The following is a 16,942-nucleotide window of genomic DNA, read 5'->3' as shown; positions in this document are numbered from 1 at the left end:
TCCCAGGTTTCCCCATATCATGGAAAACCTATCACCCTTGTGGGACCCTTTTTGCTATAAGGATACCCTCTTCTCCAATCCTAGAACAGTCCGAAGTCGGTTATCATGTAATCTCTACTCTAACTTCCTGTCTACCCAGATCTAGGGATCTCTTATGTTCATTTTGGAACAAAATACACATCACTTAGCCAGAGCCAGACACATCCTCACTCCTATGGACAAAAACAGGGGTGATAGGACAGGTAGGGTTACTTCATTCGGGAGTTAGCCCCGGAATTCTGTTAATTCCAGTTCTTCTCCCGAACTCTGTTTATTGTCCGACAGTGAAAAAGTGTCTTACCCTTCCGCCGTGCGATATGAATCTGGGCAGCTCTTTCAGCTAGCTGTCACCAGGGGTCTTCTATGGTCCCCAAGCCTCTGGGACTGGATTGAGTGACTTCACCTGTAGTTCACCTGTAATGCATAAAATCCTGGACATACAGGCTTGGTTAACAAACAATTTCTCATATGTTTTATCTGATTACATCTTTAACTTCTATGCCCAATTGTTAGCTTACATTTTTATTTTATTTTTTATTATTAGTTTCTTATCCAATAGTCCCCATTTTATTTTTTATTATTAGTTTCTTATCCAATAGTCCCCAAGCCTCTTTCATACCGATATTAGTCCCCGACTGAATATCAAACGTATTTCATGCACACGATTTGAGTCTCACAAATCTTCATTTACGCCAGTAAAAACTTCAATTTACACCAGACACACACAGATCTTCATTCTCCCCAGCAAGCAGACCAGTAGGAGATGCAATAGCCCCACCTTCTGTCCATTCTCTGTACAGCTTCTCACCCAGTCTCCTCTACTCTTTGCCCTCTCTGCCTTTATTTAAATCTAGAGTGGACTTCGGCGTTCTCTACACCTTTTCCATTTCCAACGATATTGCATGTACACTACAATACTGCCAACAACCAATGTCTTTACTGAAACCCAAGTGATACCCTTTCCCTACGGCTAAATCGATCTCAAGTCCGAGTAATCAATTTAAATATCCGTCATTCACACTTGGCCCTGCCTAATACATCACGTTCGCATCATATGACTTTCTATTCGCACTTTGGCGATCACACATTGCTCACCACTCATACATGTAGTCCCAGACTATCCATTCAAGCTTTGGTGGCCACCCGTTACCCATCATTCATACACGTGGTAAGTGATCTCTGTTACCACCTACCAACCAGGCATACTAGTACATCCCATACACAATGCACCATTAAGTATGGTTGATCAATAATAAAATTGCAGTTGCCAATGGAGATATTACTTTCTCAACTATTTTCCAATCTCACACATCATAATAGTTTAAATTTAGTAACTTACATCAAACAGGTGTCTCACAAAACTAAATTTGTATAACTCCAATGTGCAGAACTTTAGTTTTCCACAACAGGTGTCTGCTTACCCTTTTTTAGTTGACCGGTCAGGATTTGTGAGACACACCGTCCAACGACAGTACTGGCCAATCGGCTGGCACACCAATGTCCAGCGATATCTTTTTACCAGACCACGTCAGGGTCACCGTTTGTCATGTATTGTATGTTTTAGTAATTATACATGTAGAGGGATTTGGCGCCATCTCCTGGTGGTAGCTCGTCTGTTCATCTGCCCCTCGTGGGGGAGTGGCAACCCCATCATTTCAGGATATTTTTTTTTAGTTGTGCTTTCTGCGCTTCTTCTATGGCCCAAGTTCCTATCTTTAGTTCCTCTTCTGCTCTCTCTCTCTGTTTGGTCCCTTGGTTCCTCAATAAATGGGCCTTGTTTCTTCCTATTTCCTTGTCTCTAGCTTCCTGCAACGTCTCCCTTAACCCACATTCCATTGTTTTCAACTGGACCCCGGTTGGCCGTCCCCCTCCTAGGTAATCCTGCTTGCGTCCATCTTAACTTTACTCCCTCCCAGACTTTCTTTATATCCTTCCACTGTCTCTTTCCCCCTGATCTATATTCTATTTTTTTATCTAGGAACTCATTAAACTTCAGCTTTGGAGTATTGGGGGTCGCCATTGTGAATTTTAAATCGTAATTCAATTTGAATTCAATCGGAAATTAATCGTAACTTAATCGGAAATTTTACCAGACTACTTGAATATAATTAGAATATGCTTAGCCCGTCGTTAGTTAATAACAACGATGTATTCGAGGAGACACTATTGCTCACACTCTGCCTTTTCCTTGAATATTCAGTTCGAGAAAAACGATTGGGTTGGTATAGCTTTTGTGGAGCGCGCAACCAAGGGATCTATTCGACTATATAGTCACAATATTAATTATTATATTCAGATCTTATTTCAATTATACATCAGTCATTTTGTTCCTGATTATACATTTTACACAGAAGTTATAGATACATACAACATGGAAGTTTACATACAACATGGAAGTTTCGGATTATCCAATAACCCTTCTTGAGTTCTCTCTCTCTCTCAAACCATCAACAATCTTGATGGAGACGATTACAACCACATTACATTTTATATGAACAGTTACAAATACACGTGTTCTCTCTAAACATTATCAGCCTATCTTTTGGACTACTTATCAGACTGGACTTCGACCGAGTCGCGGGACAAAGTTGCCAATCTTTTCCCCTATCGGCGCCAGGTTTAATGAATAGTAATTAACTATCCCCTTACTGATTTTTATCCCTAATCTCTACCGTGCTGAATCCAAATCCATGTCCGACCCCTATCAATCAACACCATCAGACTGGACTTCGACCGAGTCTCGGAACAAAATTACAATTTGTCCCCTCGGCGCCAGGTTTAATGAATAGTAATTAACTATTCACTTACTGACATGTTATTAACCCCTATCGGAACTTATCTTATCCAAATCCATGTCCGTGTCCGACCCCTATCAATCAACACCATCAGACTGGACTTCGACCGAGTCTCGGTACAAAATTACAATTTGTCCCCTCGGCGCCAGGTTTAATGAATAGTAATTAACTATTCACTTACTGATCTGTTATTGACCCCTATCGGAACTAATCCAGGCCTCAAAAGTGATACCTCATCATTGAAAGCTATCAGACTGTGCTGACCGGGTCACGGGACAAAATTACAATTTATCCCCTCGACGCCAGATTTAATGAATAGTAATTAACTACCCCTTACTGATATCTCATCAATGATTTAATCACCCGGCCGTCGCCGGTTTGTACCACATATGTTCACTTCACTGTACTTTCAACTTGTCAGCAAATTATAAATTTACACAAGAATTCATACTTACTCGGAAATACTGATCAAAATTTAGACAGACTATACGACAATATGCAAAGTTTGATTTAACAGGTTTTGCTTACCTTATTTATGGTGCACCTTTTAGATCAGTTTCCCGAGTTGAGCAGAATTATTGTCCTCCCCCGAATTTCTTTCACCCGTCTTTTTTGGAACCGTCCTTCCGTCACTCTCCTTCTCACACCCAATCAACTCTCTTCGACCGGACCGTTATTAAACCATCCTCCCGCTACCAAATTCTGTTGATAAAAGGATATGTAGAAGGGAAAGCCGGTTAAGGATCGATTCAGACAAGGTGGTAGATTGTACGACAAGCGACAGATTTATTCAGAGTGAGAATATCTGGTACACGTATATACGGCTCTCCCATTCGCTCTCACAGAACAGCAGGAAAAAGAGAAAGAGTGAACCGTTACAATACAATTTATACAAAACAGAAAGTAGGTTGATCCTGGGAGATCGGATCTTTTGATTGGTTCAGCTGGGCCGTCCGTCTGTAGTCTTCCGCCATTGGCTCAGCTGGGCCGTCCGTCTGTAGTCTTCCGCCATTGGCTCAGCTGGGCCGTCCGTCTGTAGTCTTCCGCCATTGGCTCAGCTGGGCCGTCCGTCACTCTCGAATCCCGCCGTCACATCCGTTCAGCTAAAGGGGACTGTGTGTGTGCTGGATGGGGGTGTGTGTGCGTGAGTTATCCTGTAGGGGGCCCCACATCCTTTACTGTGAGTTGTAGCCATGCATTTAGCAGTAGGCTGATCACTTGCATAAGAGAATAGCAATTCTTTACACCTGTATAGACCACCCTCGGCTCCAGCTGTGCTCTGGACACCATATGTGAACTGATTGCCCCCCATCTATCTTCAGAGCTCGTGCTGCTAGGCGACCTAAACTGGAACATGCTTAACACCCCAGTCATCCTACAATCTAAACTTGATGCCCTCAATCTCACACAAATTATCAATGAACCTACCAGGTACCCCCCCAAAGCCTTAAACACGGGCACCCTCATAGATGTCATCCTAACCAACTTCCCCTCTAAATACACCTCTGCTGTCTTCAACCAAGATCTCAGCGATCACTGCCTCATTGCCTGCATCCGTAATGGGTCAGCGGTCAAACGACCTCCACTCATCACTGTAAAACGCTCCCTGAAACACTTCAGCGAGCAGGCCTTTCTAATCGACCTGGCCGGGTTATCCTGGAAGGATATTGATCTCATCCCGTCAGTAGAGGATGCCTGGATATATTTTTTTTTAAATGCCTTCCTAACCATCTTAAATAAACATGCCCCATTCAAGAAATTTAGAACCAGGAACAGATATAGCCCTTGGTTCTCCCCAGACCTGACTGCCCTTAACCAACACAAAAACATCCTATGGCGTTCTGCATTAGCATCGAACAGCCCCCGTGATATGCAGCTGTTCAGGGAAGCTAGAAACCGTTATACACAGGCAGTTAGAAAAGCCAAGGCTAGCTTTTTCAAGCAGAAATTTGCTTCCTGCAACACTAACTCAAAAAAGTTCTGGGACACTGTAAAGTCCATGGAGAATAAGAACACCTCCTCCCAGCTGCCCACTGCACTGAAGATAGGAAACACTGTCACCACTGATAAATCCACCATAATTGAGAATTTCAATAAGCATTTTTCTACAGCTGGCAATGCTTTCCACCTGGCTACTCCTACCCCGGTCAACAGCACTGCACCCCCAACAGCAACTCGCCCAAGCCTTCCCCATTTCTCCTTCTCCCAAATCCATTCAGCTGATGTTCTGAAAGAGCTGAAAAATCTGGACCCCTACAAATCAGCCGGGCTAGACAATCTGGACCCTTTCTTTCTAAAATTATCTGCCGAAATTGTTGCCACCCCTATTACTAGCCTGTTCAACCTCTCTTTCGTGTCGTCTGAGATTCCCAAAGATTGGAAAGCAGCTGCGGTCATCCCCCTCTTCAAAGGGGGGAACACTCTTGACCAAAACTGCTACAGACCTATATATATCCTACCATGCCTTTCTAAGGTCTTCGAAAGCCAAGTCAACAAACAGATTACCGACCATTTTGAATCTCACCATACCTTCTCTGCTATGCAATCTGGTTTCAGAGCTGGTATCTTAATCGCCATCGATAAGAAACATTACTGTGCAGCCGTATTCATTGATCTGGCCAAGGCTTTCGACTCTGTCAATCACCACATCCTCATTGGCAGACTCGACAGCCTTGGTTTCTCAAATGATTGCCTCGCCTGGTTCACCAACTACTTCTCTGATAGATTTCAGTGTGTCAAATCGGAGGGTCTGCTGTCCGGACCTCTGGCAGTCTCTATGGGGGTGCCACAGGGTTCAATTCGTGGACCGACTCTCTTCTCTGTATACATCAATGAGGTCGCTCTTGCTGCTGGTGAGTCTCTGATCCACCTCTACGCAGACGACACCATTCTGTATACTTCCGGCCCTTCTTTGGACACTGTGTTAACAACCCTCCAGGCAAGCTTCAATGCCATACAACTCTCCTTCCGTGGCCTCCAATTGCTCTTAAATATAAGTAAAACTAAATGCATACTCTTCAACCGATCGCTACCTGCACCTACCCGCCTGTCCAACATCACTACTCTGGACGGCTCTGACTTAGAATACGTGGACAACTACAAATACTTAGGTGTCTGGTTAGACTGTAAACTCTCCTTCCAGACCCATATCAAACATCTCCAATCCAAAGTTAAATCTAGAATTGGCGTCCTATTTCGCAACAAAGCATCCTTCACTCATGCTGCCAAACATACCCTTGTAAAACTGACCATCCTACCAATCCTCGACTTTGGCGATGTCATTTACAAAATAGCCTCCAATACCCTACTCAACAAATTGGATGCAGTCTATCACAGTGCAATCCGTTTTGTCACCAAAGCCCCATATACTACCCACCATTGCGACCTGTACGCTCTCGTTGGCTGGCCCTTGCTTCATACTCGTCGCCAAACCCACTGGCTCCATGTCATCTACAAGACCCTGCTAGGTAAAGTCCCCCCTTATCTCAGCTCGCTGGTCACCATAGCATCTCCCACCTGTAGCACACGCTCCAGCAGGTATATCTCTCTAGTCACCCCCAAAACCAGTTTTTTCTTTGGCCGCCTCTCCTTCCAGTTCTCTGCTGCCAATGACTGGAACGAACTACAAAAATCTCTGAAACTGGAAAATCTCTGAAAATCTCCCTCTCTAGCTTTAAGCACCAAATGTCAGAGCATCTTACAGATTACTGCACCTGTACATAGCCCACCTATAATTTAGCCCAAACAACTACCTCTTTCCCAACTGTATTTAATTTATTTATTTATTTTGCTCCTTTGCACCCCATTATTTTTATTTCTACTTTGCACATTCTTCCATTGCAAAACTACCATTCCAGTGTTTTACTTGCTATATTGTATTTACTTTGCCACCATGGCCTTTTTTGCCTTTACCTCCCTTCTCACCTCATTTGCTCACATTGTATATAGACTTGTTTATACTGTATTATTGACTGTATGTTTGTTTTACTCCATGTGTAACTCTGTGTCGTTGTATCTGTCGAACTGCTTTGCTTTATCTTGGCCAGGTCGCAAATGTAAATGAGAACTTGTTCTCAACTTGCCTACCTGGTTAAATAAAGGTGAAATAAATAAAATAAATAAAAACACAGAAAATGATAGCTATTGTGCAATATCGCTCTGTTGTAGGCTCTATGTTGTTCTGTTACATTTAGTTATTTTATAGGACTGTGCAATTCATCTATGTTGTGGATTTTCTGTTATGCATGGTAATATAACGTATATGTACCACCTTTCAAAAGTTTGGGGGTCACTTAGAAATGTCCTTGTTTTTGAAAGAAAAGCTACATTTGTGACCATTAAAATAACATTAAATTGATCAGAAATACAGTGTAGACATTGTTAATGTTGTAAATGACTATTGTAGCTGGAAACTGATTTTTAATGGAATATCTACATAGTCGAACAGAGGCCCATTAACAGCAACCTTCACGCCTGTGTTCCAATGGCACATTGTGTTAGCTAATCCAAGTTTATAATTTTAAAAGGCTAATTGACCATTAGAAACCCCTTTTGAATTATGTTAAAACAGCTGAAAACTGTTGTCCTGATTAAAAAGCAATAAAACGGGCCTTCTTTAGACTAGTTGAGTATCTGGAGCATCAGCATTTGTGGGTTCGATTACAGGCTCAAAATGGCCAGAAACAAAGTCCTTTCTTCTGAAAATCGTCAGTCTATTCTTGTTCTGAGAAATGAAGGCTATTCCATGCGGGAAATTGCCAAGAAACTGAAGATCTCGTACAACGCTGTGTACTACTCCCTTCACAGCACAGTGCAAACTGGCTTTAACCAGAATAGAAAGAGGATTGGTGCACAACTGAGCAAGAGGACAAGCACATTAGAGTGTCTAGTCTGAGAAACAGACACCTCACAAGTCCTCAACTGGCAGCTTCACTAAATAGTACCCGCAAAACACCTGTCTCAATGTCAACAATGAAGAGGCGACTCCGGGATGCTGGCCTTCTAGGCAAAGATGCAAAGAAAGAGCTGTATCTCAGACTGGCCAATAAAAAGAAAAGCTTAAGATGGGCAAAAGAACACAGACACTGGAACTCTGAAACTCAGTCTGTTATTGTTCGGAGAAATGAAGGCTATTCCATGCGAGATACTGCCAAGAAACTGAAAATCTGTACAACACTGTGTACTACACCTTTCACAGAACAGAGCAAACTGGCGCTAACCAGCCATTGAAACAAATGAGAGATGGTTGCTGATAATGGGCCTCTGTTCGCCTATGTAGATATTCCAATAAAAAAAATCTGCCGTTTCCAGCTACAATAGTCATTTACAATATTAACACTGTCATGGACATTTCTAAGTGACCCCAAACTTTTGAACGGTCGTGTATATACACAGTACCTGTCAAAAGTTTGGACACACCTACTCATTCCATGGTTCTTTATTTTGACTATTTTCTACATTGTAGAATAATAGTGAAGACATCAAAACTATGAAATAACACATATGGAATAATGTAGTAACCAAAAAAGTGTTAAACAAATCAAAATATAGTTTATACTTTAGATTCTTCAAAGTAGCCACCCTTTTCCTTAATGACTGTATATAAAGTTGAAGTCAGAAGTTTACATACACTTAGGTTGGATTCATTAAATCTCGTTTTTCCACCACTCAACAAATGTCTTGTTAACAAACTATAGTTTTGGCAAGTCGTTTAAGACATCTACTTTGTGCCTGACAAAAGTATTTTTTCCAACAATCGTTTACAGACAGATTATTTCACTTATAATTCACTCTATCACAATTCCAGTGGGTCAGAAGTTTACATACATACATACATACATAAGTTGACTGTGCCTTCAAACAGCTCGGAAAATTCCAGAAAAGAATGTCATGGCTTTAGAAGCTTCTGATAGGCTAATTGATGTCATTTGAGTCAATTGGAAGTGTACCTGTGGATGTATTTCAAGGCCTACCTTCAAACTCAGTGCCTCTTTGCTTGACATCATGGGACAATCAAAAGAAATCAGCCAAGACCTCAGAAAACAAATTGTAGACCTCCACAAGTCTGGTTCATCTTGGGAGCAATTTCCAAACGCCTGAAGGTACCACGTTCATCTGTACAAACAATAGTACGCAAGTATAAACACCATGGCACCACGCAGCCAATCATACTGCTCAGGAAGGAGAGGCGTTCTGTCTCCTAGAGATGAATGTACTTTGGTGCGAAAAGTGCAAATCAATCCCAGAACAACAGCAAAGGACCTTGTGAAGATGCTGGAGGAAAAAAAAGTATCTATATCCACAGTAAAACAAGTTCTATATCGACATAACCTGAAAGGCAGCTCAGCAAGGAAGAAGCCACTGCTCCAAAATCGGCATAAGAAAGCCAGACTACAGTTTGCAACTGCACAAGGGGACAAAGATTGTACTTTTTGGAGAAATGTCCTCTGGTCTGATGAAACAAAAATATAACTGTTTGGCCATAATGACCATCATTATGTTTGGAAGAAAAAGGGAGAGGCTTGCAAGCCAAAGAACACCATCCCAACCGTGAAGCACGGGGGTAGCAGCATCATGTTGTGGGGGTGCTTTGCCGCAGGAGGGCACTTCACAAAATAGATGGCATCATGAGGCAGGAAAAGTATGTGGATATATTGAAGCAACAACTCAAGACATCAGTCAGGAAGTTAAAGCTTGGTCGCAAATGGGTCTTCCAAATTGACAATGACCCCAAGCATACTTCCAAACAAAGTCAAAGTTTTGGAGTGGCCATCACAAAGCCCTGACCTCAATCCTATAGAAAATTTGAGGGTATAACTGAAAAAGGTGTGCGAGTAAGGAGGCCTGCAAACCTGACTCAGTTACACCTGCTCTGTCAGGAGGAATGGGCCAAAATTCACAACACTTATTTGGGGAAACTTGTGGAAGGCTACCCGAAGCGTTTGACCCAAGTTAAACAATTTAAAGGCAATGCTACCAAATACTAATTGAGTGTATGTAAACTTCTGACCCACTAGGAATGTGATGAAAGAAAGAAAATCTTAAATAAATCATTCTCTCCTATTATTCTGACATTTCACATTCTTAAAACAACGTGGTGATCCTAACTGACCTAAGACAGGGAATTTTTTACTAGGATTAAATGTCAGGAATTGTGAAAAACGGAATTTAAATGTATTTGGCTTAGGTGTATGTAAACTTCCGACTTCAACTGTATGTATGGTGGTCCTCTGTGGCTCAATTGGTAGAGCATGGCGCTTGCAACGCCAGGATAATGGGTTTGATTCCTGGGACCACCCATACAAAAAACATCTATGCATGACTAAGTTGCTTGGGTTAAAGCATTTGTGAAATGGCATATTATTTATACCCATGTCTGGTACATTATACTGTTTAACAATGCAATAGTGAGCTACTATTTCATTGGCATGCTAAGAGCCAAACCACACTTCAGCAACCTTTTAATCAATTAATTTCCTGCCATGGCACTACTCAGGAACTCAGGAATTTCATAATGCCCATAATATGTTTGTAACACTGCAGTATAACAGAGAAATATACAGTATATATATATATATATATATATACAGTATATATAAACCTTTATTTGACTAGGCAAGTCATTTAAGAACAAATTCTTATTTTCAATGAAGGCCTAGGAACAGTGGGTTAACTGCCTTGATCAGTGGCAGGACAAAATCATGTTTTGCCTTGTCAGCTCGGGAATTCGATCTTGAAACCTCTCGGTTACTAGTCCAACGCTCTAACCACTAGGCTACCTGCCGCCCATATTAACTTTAGTCAAGAGTCTGCACTGCTTATAGACTTTGCACTCCTTAACTATGTACATAACCATTATAGATTGAACAAAACAAATGTACTGTAGATTGCAGAAATACTTTCTTAGTTAAAAAACTATGTAAACAAGATTTACCTCACTGGAGTAAAAGTAACATGGATTTAACATGAAAGTTTGTTCTACACTGCGTGTGTGTGTGTGTGTGTGTCCTGTCTTTCTCCTGTGGCTGTAAACATTAGTCTAAGTTTCAACACATCTGTTTCTGAACACATTGTCTCTTTTACTCTTCCAGATTCCAGCAACCGTTTGAGAAATCAGACTGCTTAGTCTTTCCCTGGGAAAACAAGACAACAAAATAAAGTAAGATTTTGGAACATTAAAATATTGATTGCCCTTTCGTTCAGTTCCCATTGGCCCAATCATTCTGGTGTCTAATCACAAATCACTCTTTAAAAAAAACAGTTTAATTTTGAGTGGGTAAGTAACATTTTTTGTAGGAGCAAACATACCCATGAGACTCTGTATTTCCATGGTTACATCCCCATACACATAATCCAGCAAGTCCTCCTTTGACTTCAATCCATCCAAAAAGACTGGAAACAAAGCATGAGTGACAAAGAAAAAAACCTTATGGTAGCATCAGATAGAATGATCTAAGGCAATAGCATTTTAACAGCAATGGAGTGAGGAGGAACAACGACTATCAGAAACAAACCTAGCAAAGGAAGATCTTTATATCTTCTAAATGAAAAACTCACCAATATCCGATACCATGTCTTCCATCTCTTGCCGGTTTTTCAGGTACCTTGGCCACACATATCCGTCAAAGTACCCTGGCAGGTCAGGGGGTGTATACACCCTCGAGCTGTCAATCACAGGAAAGGTGGGCCAAAGGCTTGTTTTTTTCATCAGCCACAGGTTATACAGTGGCCTATCTGAACATACCATAATTATATCCAAGCATTGCAATTATATCAGAGTTTAAAAAAAAATATTAGCCCCACCCTCTCCTCTCTTTGCAGACATCATAAGGAATTTCAAGGAAGTATCTCTTGTCCATTAATTCGTTCAAGGGCCTGCCAATCAAAACATGAAACAAAAAGCCAGACAAATAATTATTCTCATCATGTAGACAACAGACAAAGGGCATACCGAGAAAGGGAGAAGGAGAGCGACACATAGGAGGAAATGTCCATTTTCTCTTAGATACCCGTAGTTGAAGATCAAGAAGCCCTCGACGATGAGCACAAACACTTCCTCTCCTACAGAGCATTGTGTTCTCAGACTTTGAGATGCTAGGAATGAACCGGGGTCCTTCCGCCATGATTCAATCTTGCTCATCATTCTGTCCATGTGGAGCGCATCAAGCACTACAAATGTATCAGACAGTCAAGTTAAAAAGTGTTGAGTTCCAAATGAACACTAAGTTTCACTGACTCATGACTTATTTGTAAATGTAAACTTTGGTAATAGGTCACATTATTGTTTACATTTACAAATAAGTCGTAACTCGATAAACTTACACTCAATGAGGTTAAACTTTTTTGATATTCTGAAATGTATCTTCTTGCTGATAAAATAGAAAGAAACTCTTCCCCTACCATCATACTGCTTGAAGCCATTGCTGTCCACAGCTATCACAGAGTCATCCTAAAGGGAGAGAGAGAAAGACATGACCACTGACACTGAGCCTCTTCTTCCCTATCCTCCTTAAAAACTGACAGTCAAGAGAAGACCATGAAGAAGTGGAATTGAGGAGACATGAGGGAGAGGACCATGAAGAAGTGGAATTGAGGAGACATGAGGGAGAGGACCATGAAGAAGTGGAATTGAGGAGACATGAGGGAGAGGACCATGAAGAAGTGGAATTGAGGAGACACGAGGGAGAGGACCATGAAGAAGTGGAATTGAGGAGACATGAGGGAGAGGACCATGAAGGAAGAAGTGGAATTGAGGAGACATGAGGGAGAGGACCATGAAGAAATGGAATTGAGGAGACATGAGGGAGAGGACCATGAAGAAGTTGAATTGAGGAGACAGGAGGAGGAGGAAGAGGACCGTGAAGAAGTGGAATTGAGGAGACATGAGGGAGAGGACCATGAAGAAGTGTAATTGAGGAGACATGAGGGAGAGGACCATGAAGTAGTTGAATTGAGGAGACAAGAGGGAGAGGAAGAGGACCTTGAAGAAGTGGAATTGAGGAGACATGAGGGAGAGGACTGTGAAGAAGTTGAATTGAGGAGACATGAGGGAGAGGACCATGAAGAAGTTGAATTGAAAGAAGTGAAGAAGTGGAATTGAGGAGACATGAGGGAGAGGACCATGAAGAAGTAATTGAGGAGATTGAGGGAGAGACCATGAAGTAGTTGAATTGAGGAGACAAGAGGGAGAGGAAGAGGACCTTGAAGAAGTGGAATTGAGGAGACATGAGGGAGAGGACTGTGAAGAAGTTGAATTGAGAAGACAGGAGGAGGAGGAAGAGGACCTTGAAGAAAGCATCCTGTGCTATGATGCAGCTGTTGGGGATCCGCAGGTGCAGACTACTGGACATGGTCGACTTCCCCCCATTGGTCATCCTGGAGACATGACAAGGTAAGATTCACAAATGACTGGAATCTTAAAATCAGGTGAAGATTTGAGATTCCAGCCTGACATACCAAGTGCAGGTTTCTCAGACACAGATTAAGCCATTGGCATTCAGTTGGATTTGTATACTAGGACTGGGTTTAATCTGAAGTTTACATACACTTAGGTTGGAGTCATTCAAACTTGTTTTTCAACCACTCCACAAACTTCTTGTTAAACAAACTGCAGCTTTTGCAAGTTGGTTAGGACATCTACTTTGTGCATGACACAAGTAATTTTTCCAACAATTGTTTACAGACAGATTATTACTGATGACATCAAATAGATGGCATCATGAAGCAGGAAAATGTTGTGGATATATTGATGCAACATCTCAATACATCAGTCAGAAGTTAAAGCTTGGTCGCAAATGGGTCTTTCAAATGGACAATGACCCCAAGCAAACTTCCAAAGTTGTGGCAAAATGGCTTAAGGACAACAAAGTCAAGGTATTGGAGTGGCCAACACAAAGCCCTGACCTCAAACCTATAAAACATTTATGGGCAGAACTGAAAAAGCATGTGCAAGCATGGAGGCCCTTCAAAACCTTTTTTATGGCGGTTTTGGAGCAGTGGCTTCTTCCTTGCTGTGCGGCCGTTCAGGTTATGTCGATATAGGACTCGTTTTACTGTGGATATAGATACTTGTGTACCCGTTTCCTCCAGCATCTTCACAAGGTCCTTTGCTGATTTGCACTTTTTGCACCAAAGTACGTTCATCTTTAGGAGACAGAATGCATCTCCTTCTTGAGCCGTATGATGGCTGGGCGGCCCCATGGTGTTTAAACTTGCATACTATTGTTTGTATTGATGAACGCGGTACCTTCGGGTGTTTGGAAATTGCTCCCAAGGATGAACTAGACTTGAGGAGGTCTACAATTTTTTTTCTGAGGTCTTGGCTGATTTCTTTTGATTTTCCCATGATGTCAAGCAAAGAGGCACTGAGTTTTAAGGTAGGCCTTGAAATACTTCCACAGGTGCACCTCCAATTGACTCAAACAATGTCAATTAGCCTATCAGAAGCTTCTAAACCCATGACATCATTTGGGAGAATTTTCCGAGCTGTTTAAAAGGCACAGTTAACTTATGTATGTATGTAAACTTCTGACCCACTGGAATTGTGATACAGTGAATTATAAATGAAATAATCTGTCTGTAAACAATGGTTGGGAAAATGACTTGTGTCATGCACAAAGTAGATGTCTTAACAGACTTGCGAAAACTATAGTTTGTTAACAAGAAATTTGTGGAGTGGTTGAAAAACAAGTTTTAATGACGCCAACCAAAGTGTATAAACTTCCGACATCAACTGTAGCTTGATGCTACCCTCAACAGGGAAGTAGCTTCCTTTCACTGTTGTAACGCAACACACACACACAGAGTTTGGATGTTTTAGCTACAGTATTATTTTGTTTAATTTCTAATCTGAATGAATGGACTGGCAACCTATTACTGTGTAATATAATTTACAAACATTGTGAATATTTAGTTTGAGAGAGTATTGAATGCTGGCATACACGTGTGTACAATTGTGAAGTGTTGTCACTACAGTAAAACTCAAAAACTTTTCTCAGGTTCCTAATATTATCCTATAGCTAATTGACCTTGGAATCTGTCATTTATTACCACAAATAATACCATTTGGATTTTCAAGTGTTTGGTACCCAAGTTGTACATATTATCTGCAAAAGTTCTGTGTCCCCCCACTCTACAATTACAATACAGGCCTACTGCTAATGTGAGTTTATGCAGTTCCAACATAATTCAAAAGGATGGCAGCCTACCCAATCCTGCTATATTGCACGTAACCAGAACAGTATTACCTGCAAAGCATGTGATCTAGGCTGCCACCCTTTGGATTATGTTGGAACTGCACAGTGTGCACAGCATGACAAGCTCACATTAGTTAGCAGTAATGTGACTAACATCAACATTAGGCTTTTTGTTTGTTTTTATTGCCAATGAAATCCTGTACATTGTTTATGAAAACATTGCAACAAAATAATGATACAAATACTTTTCAAAAATGTTTCTTCATGGAAAATGACCATCTAGTTATGCACTTGTCATTTGTATTGCTAGTAGATTTGTTTTATTAACAGTAGCTACGAAATTACCTAACACCATATCCCATTGGTTTACTGACCCCAATCCATTTAAATAATATTAAGAAGTGTTTATTATTTGGTGTCAGAAGAGCACAGCGCATGAAAGCACCATGTCTTCAGGGCTGAGCCCCAGATGTTCTGGAAGTTCCTGCTTGTATAGCTACACCTTTACTGTTTTTCTGCTCTGAGCAAATAAGAGTATCTGCTTTTATGCCACGTCGGTAGCCATGAAGTGCTTTGAAAGGTTGGCCATGGCTCACAACACCATCATTCCGGAAAACCGAAACCCACTCCAATTCACAATGACAAAGCAAAAACAGTTTAGAAATGTTTGAAATGTTTACGTAAATGTGATGAATTATCACATTTACGTAAGTCTTCAGACCCTTTGATCAGTACTTTGTTGAAGCACCTTTGGCAGTGATTACAGCCTCGTGTCTTGTTGGGTATGACGCTACAAGCTTGGCACACCTGTATTTGGGGAGTTTCTCCCACATAGCTATTTTCAGGACTCTCCGGAGATGTTAGGTCGGATTCAAGTCAGGGCTCTGGCTGGGCCACTCAAGGACATTCAGAGACTTGTCCCAAAACCACTGCTGCATTGTCTTGGCTGTGTGCCTAGGGTCTTTGTCTTGATGGAAGGTGAACCTTCGCCCCAGTCTGAGGCGTTCTGGTGCAGGTTTTCATCAAAGATCTCTCTGTACTTTGTTCCATTAATCTTTTCCTCAAAACTGACTAGTCTCCCATTCCTGCCACTAAAAAACATCCCCACAGCATGATGCTGCCACCACCATGCTTCCGCGTAGGGATGGTGCAAGGTTTCTTCCAGATGTGACACTTGGCATTCAGGCCAAAGAGTTCAATCTTGGTTTCATCAGACCAGAGAATCTTGTTTCTCATGGTCAGAGTCCTTTAGGTGTCTTTTGGAAAACTCCAAGCGAGCAGTCATGTGTCTTTTCCTGAGGAGTGGCTTCCGTCTGGCCACCCTACCATAACGGTCTGATTGGTGGAGTGCTGCAAAGATGGTTATCCTTCTGGGAGGTTCTCCCATCTCCACAGAGGAACTCTGGAGCTCTCTCAGAGTGACCATCGGGTTCTTGGTCACCCCCCTGACCAAGGCCCTTCTACCCCGATTGCTCAGTTTGGCCAGACAGCCAGCTCTAGGAAGAGTCTTGGTAGTTCTAAACTTCTTCCATTTAAGAATTATGGCGGCCACGGTGTCCTTGGGGACCTTCAATGCTGCAGACATTTTTTTGGTACCGTCTCTGAGCTCTACTGACAATTCCTTAAACCTCATGGATTGTTTTTTATCTGATATGCACTGTCAACTGTGGGACCTTATATGTGTGCCTTTCCAAATCATGTCCAATCAATTGAATTAACCACAGGTGAACTCCAATCAAGTTGTAGAAACATCTCAAGGATGATCAATGGAAACAGAATTCACCGGAGCTCAATTTCGAGACTCATAGCAAAGGGTCTGATTACTTATGTTATTTACATGTTTTTTTTAATCTTTAATACATTTGCTAATATTTCATTATGGGGTATTATGTGTACATTGGCATATGGTTCTGC

The 16,942-nt window shown here is 41.6% G+C and overlaps 1 protein-coding gene across 3 annotated transcripts in view; it reads right to left on the bottom strand.

The window, feature by feature from the left end:
- Positions 1-16,942, bottom strand: part of LOC124036076 (alpha-1-antitrypsin-like) — a 31,191-nt gene that overhangs the window by 8,275 nt on the left and 5,974 nt on the right. For 2 of the 3 annotated variants that reach the window (XM_046350206.1, XM_046350205.1), the window contains exons 2-7: positions 13,118-13,208; positions 12,234-12,282; positions 11,843-12,002; positions 11,637-11,708; positions 11,391-11,497; positions 11,142-11,225 (exon numbers count right to left, since the gene is read on the bottom strand). In XM_046350206.1, coding sequence (XP_046206162.1) covers positions 11,142-11,225; positions 11,391-11,497; positions 11,637-11,708; positions 11,843-12,002; positions 12,234-12,282; positions 13,118-13,208 — 563 coding nt within the window. The remainder of the gene's footprint in view (positions 1-11,141; positions 11,226-11,390; positions 11,498-11,636; positions 11,709-11,842; positions 12,003-12,233; positions 12,283-13,117; positions 13,209-16,942) is intronic. The other variant, XM_046350207.1, reaches the window with a different exon arrangement.

The sequence above is a fragment of the Oncorhynchus gorbuscha genome, linkage group LG05, assembly GCF_021184085.1.
Source record: "Oncorhynchus gorbuscha isolate QuinsamMale2020 ecotype Even-year linkage group LG05, OgorEven_v1.0, whole genome shotgun sequence".
NCBI classification, from domain to species: Eukaryota; Metazoa; Chordata; class Actinopteri; order Salmoniformes; family Salmonidae; genus Oncorhynchus; species Oncorhynchus gorbuscha.
The sequence above is the reverse complement of the archived record's forward strand: the minus strand, read 5'-3'. Positions and strand labels throughout refer to the sequence as shown.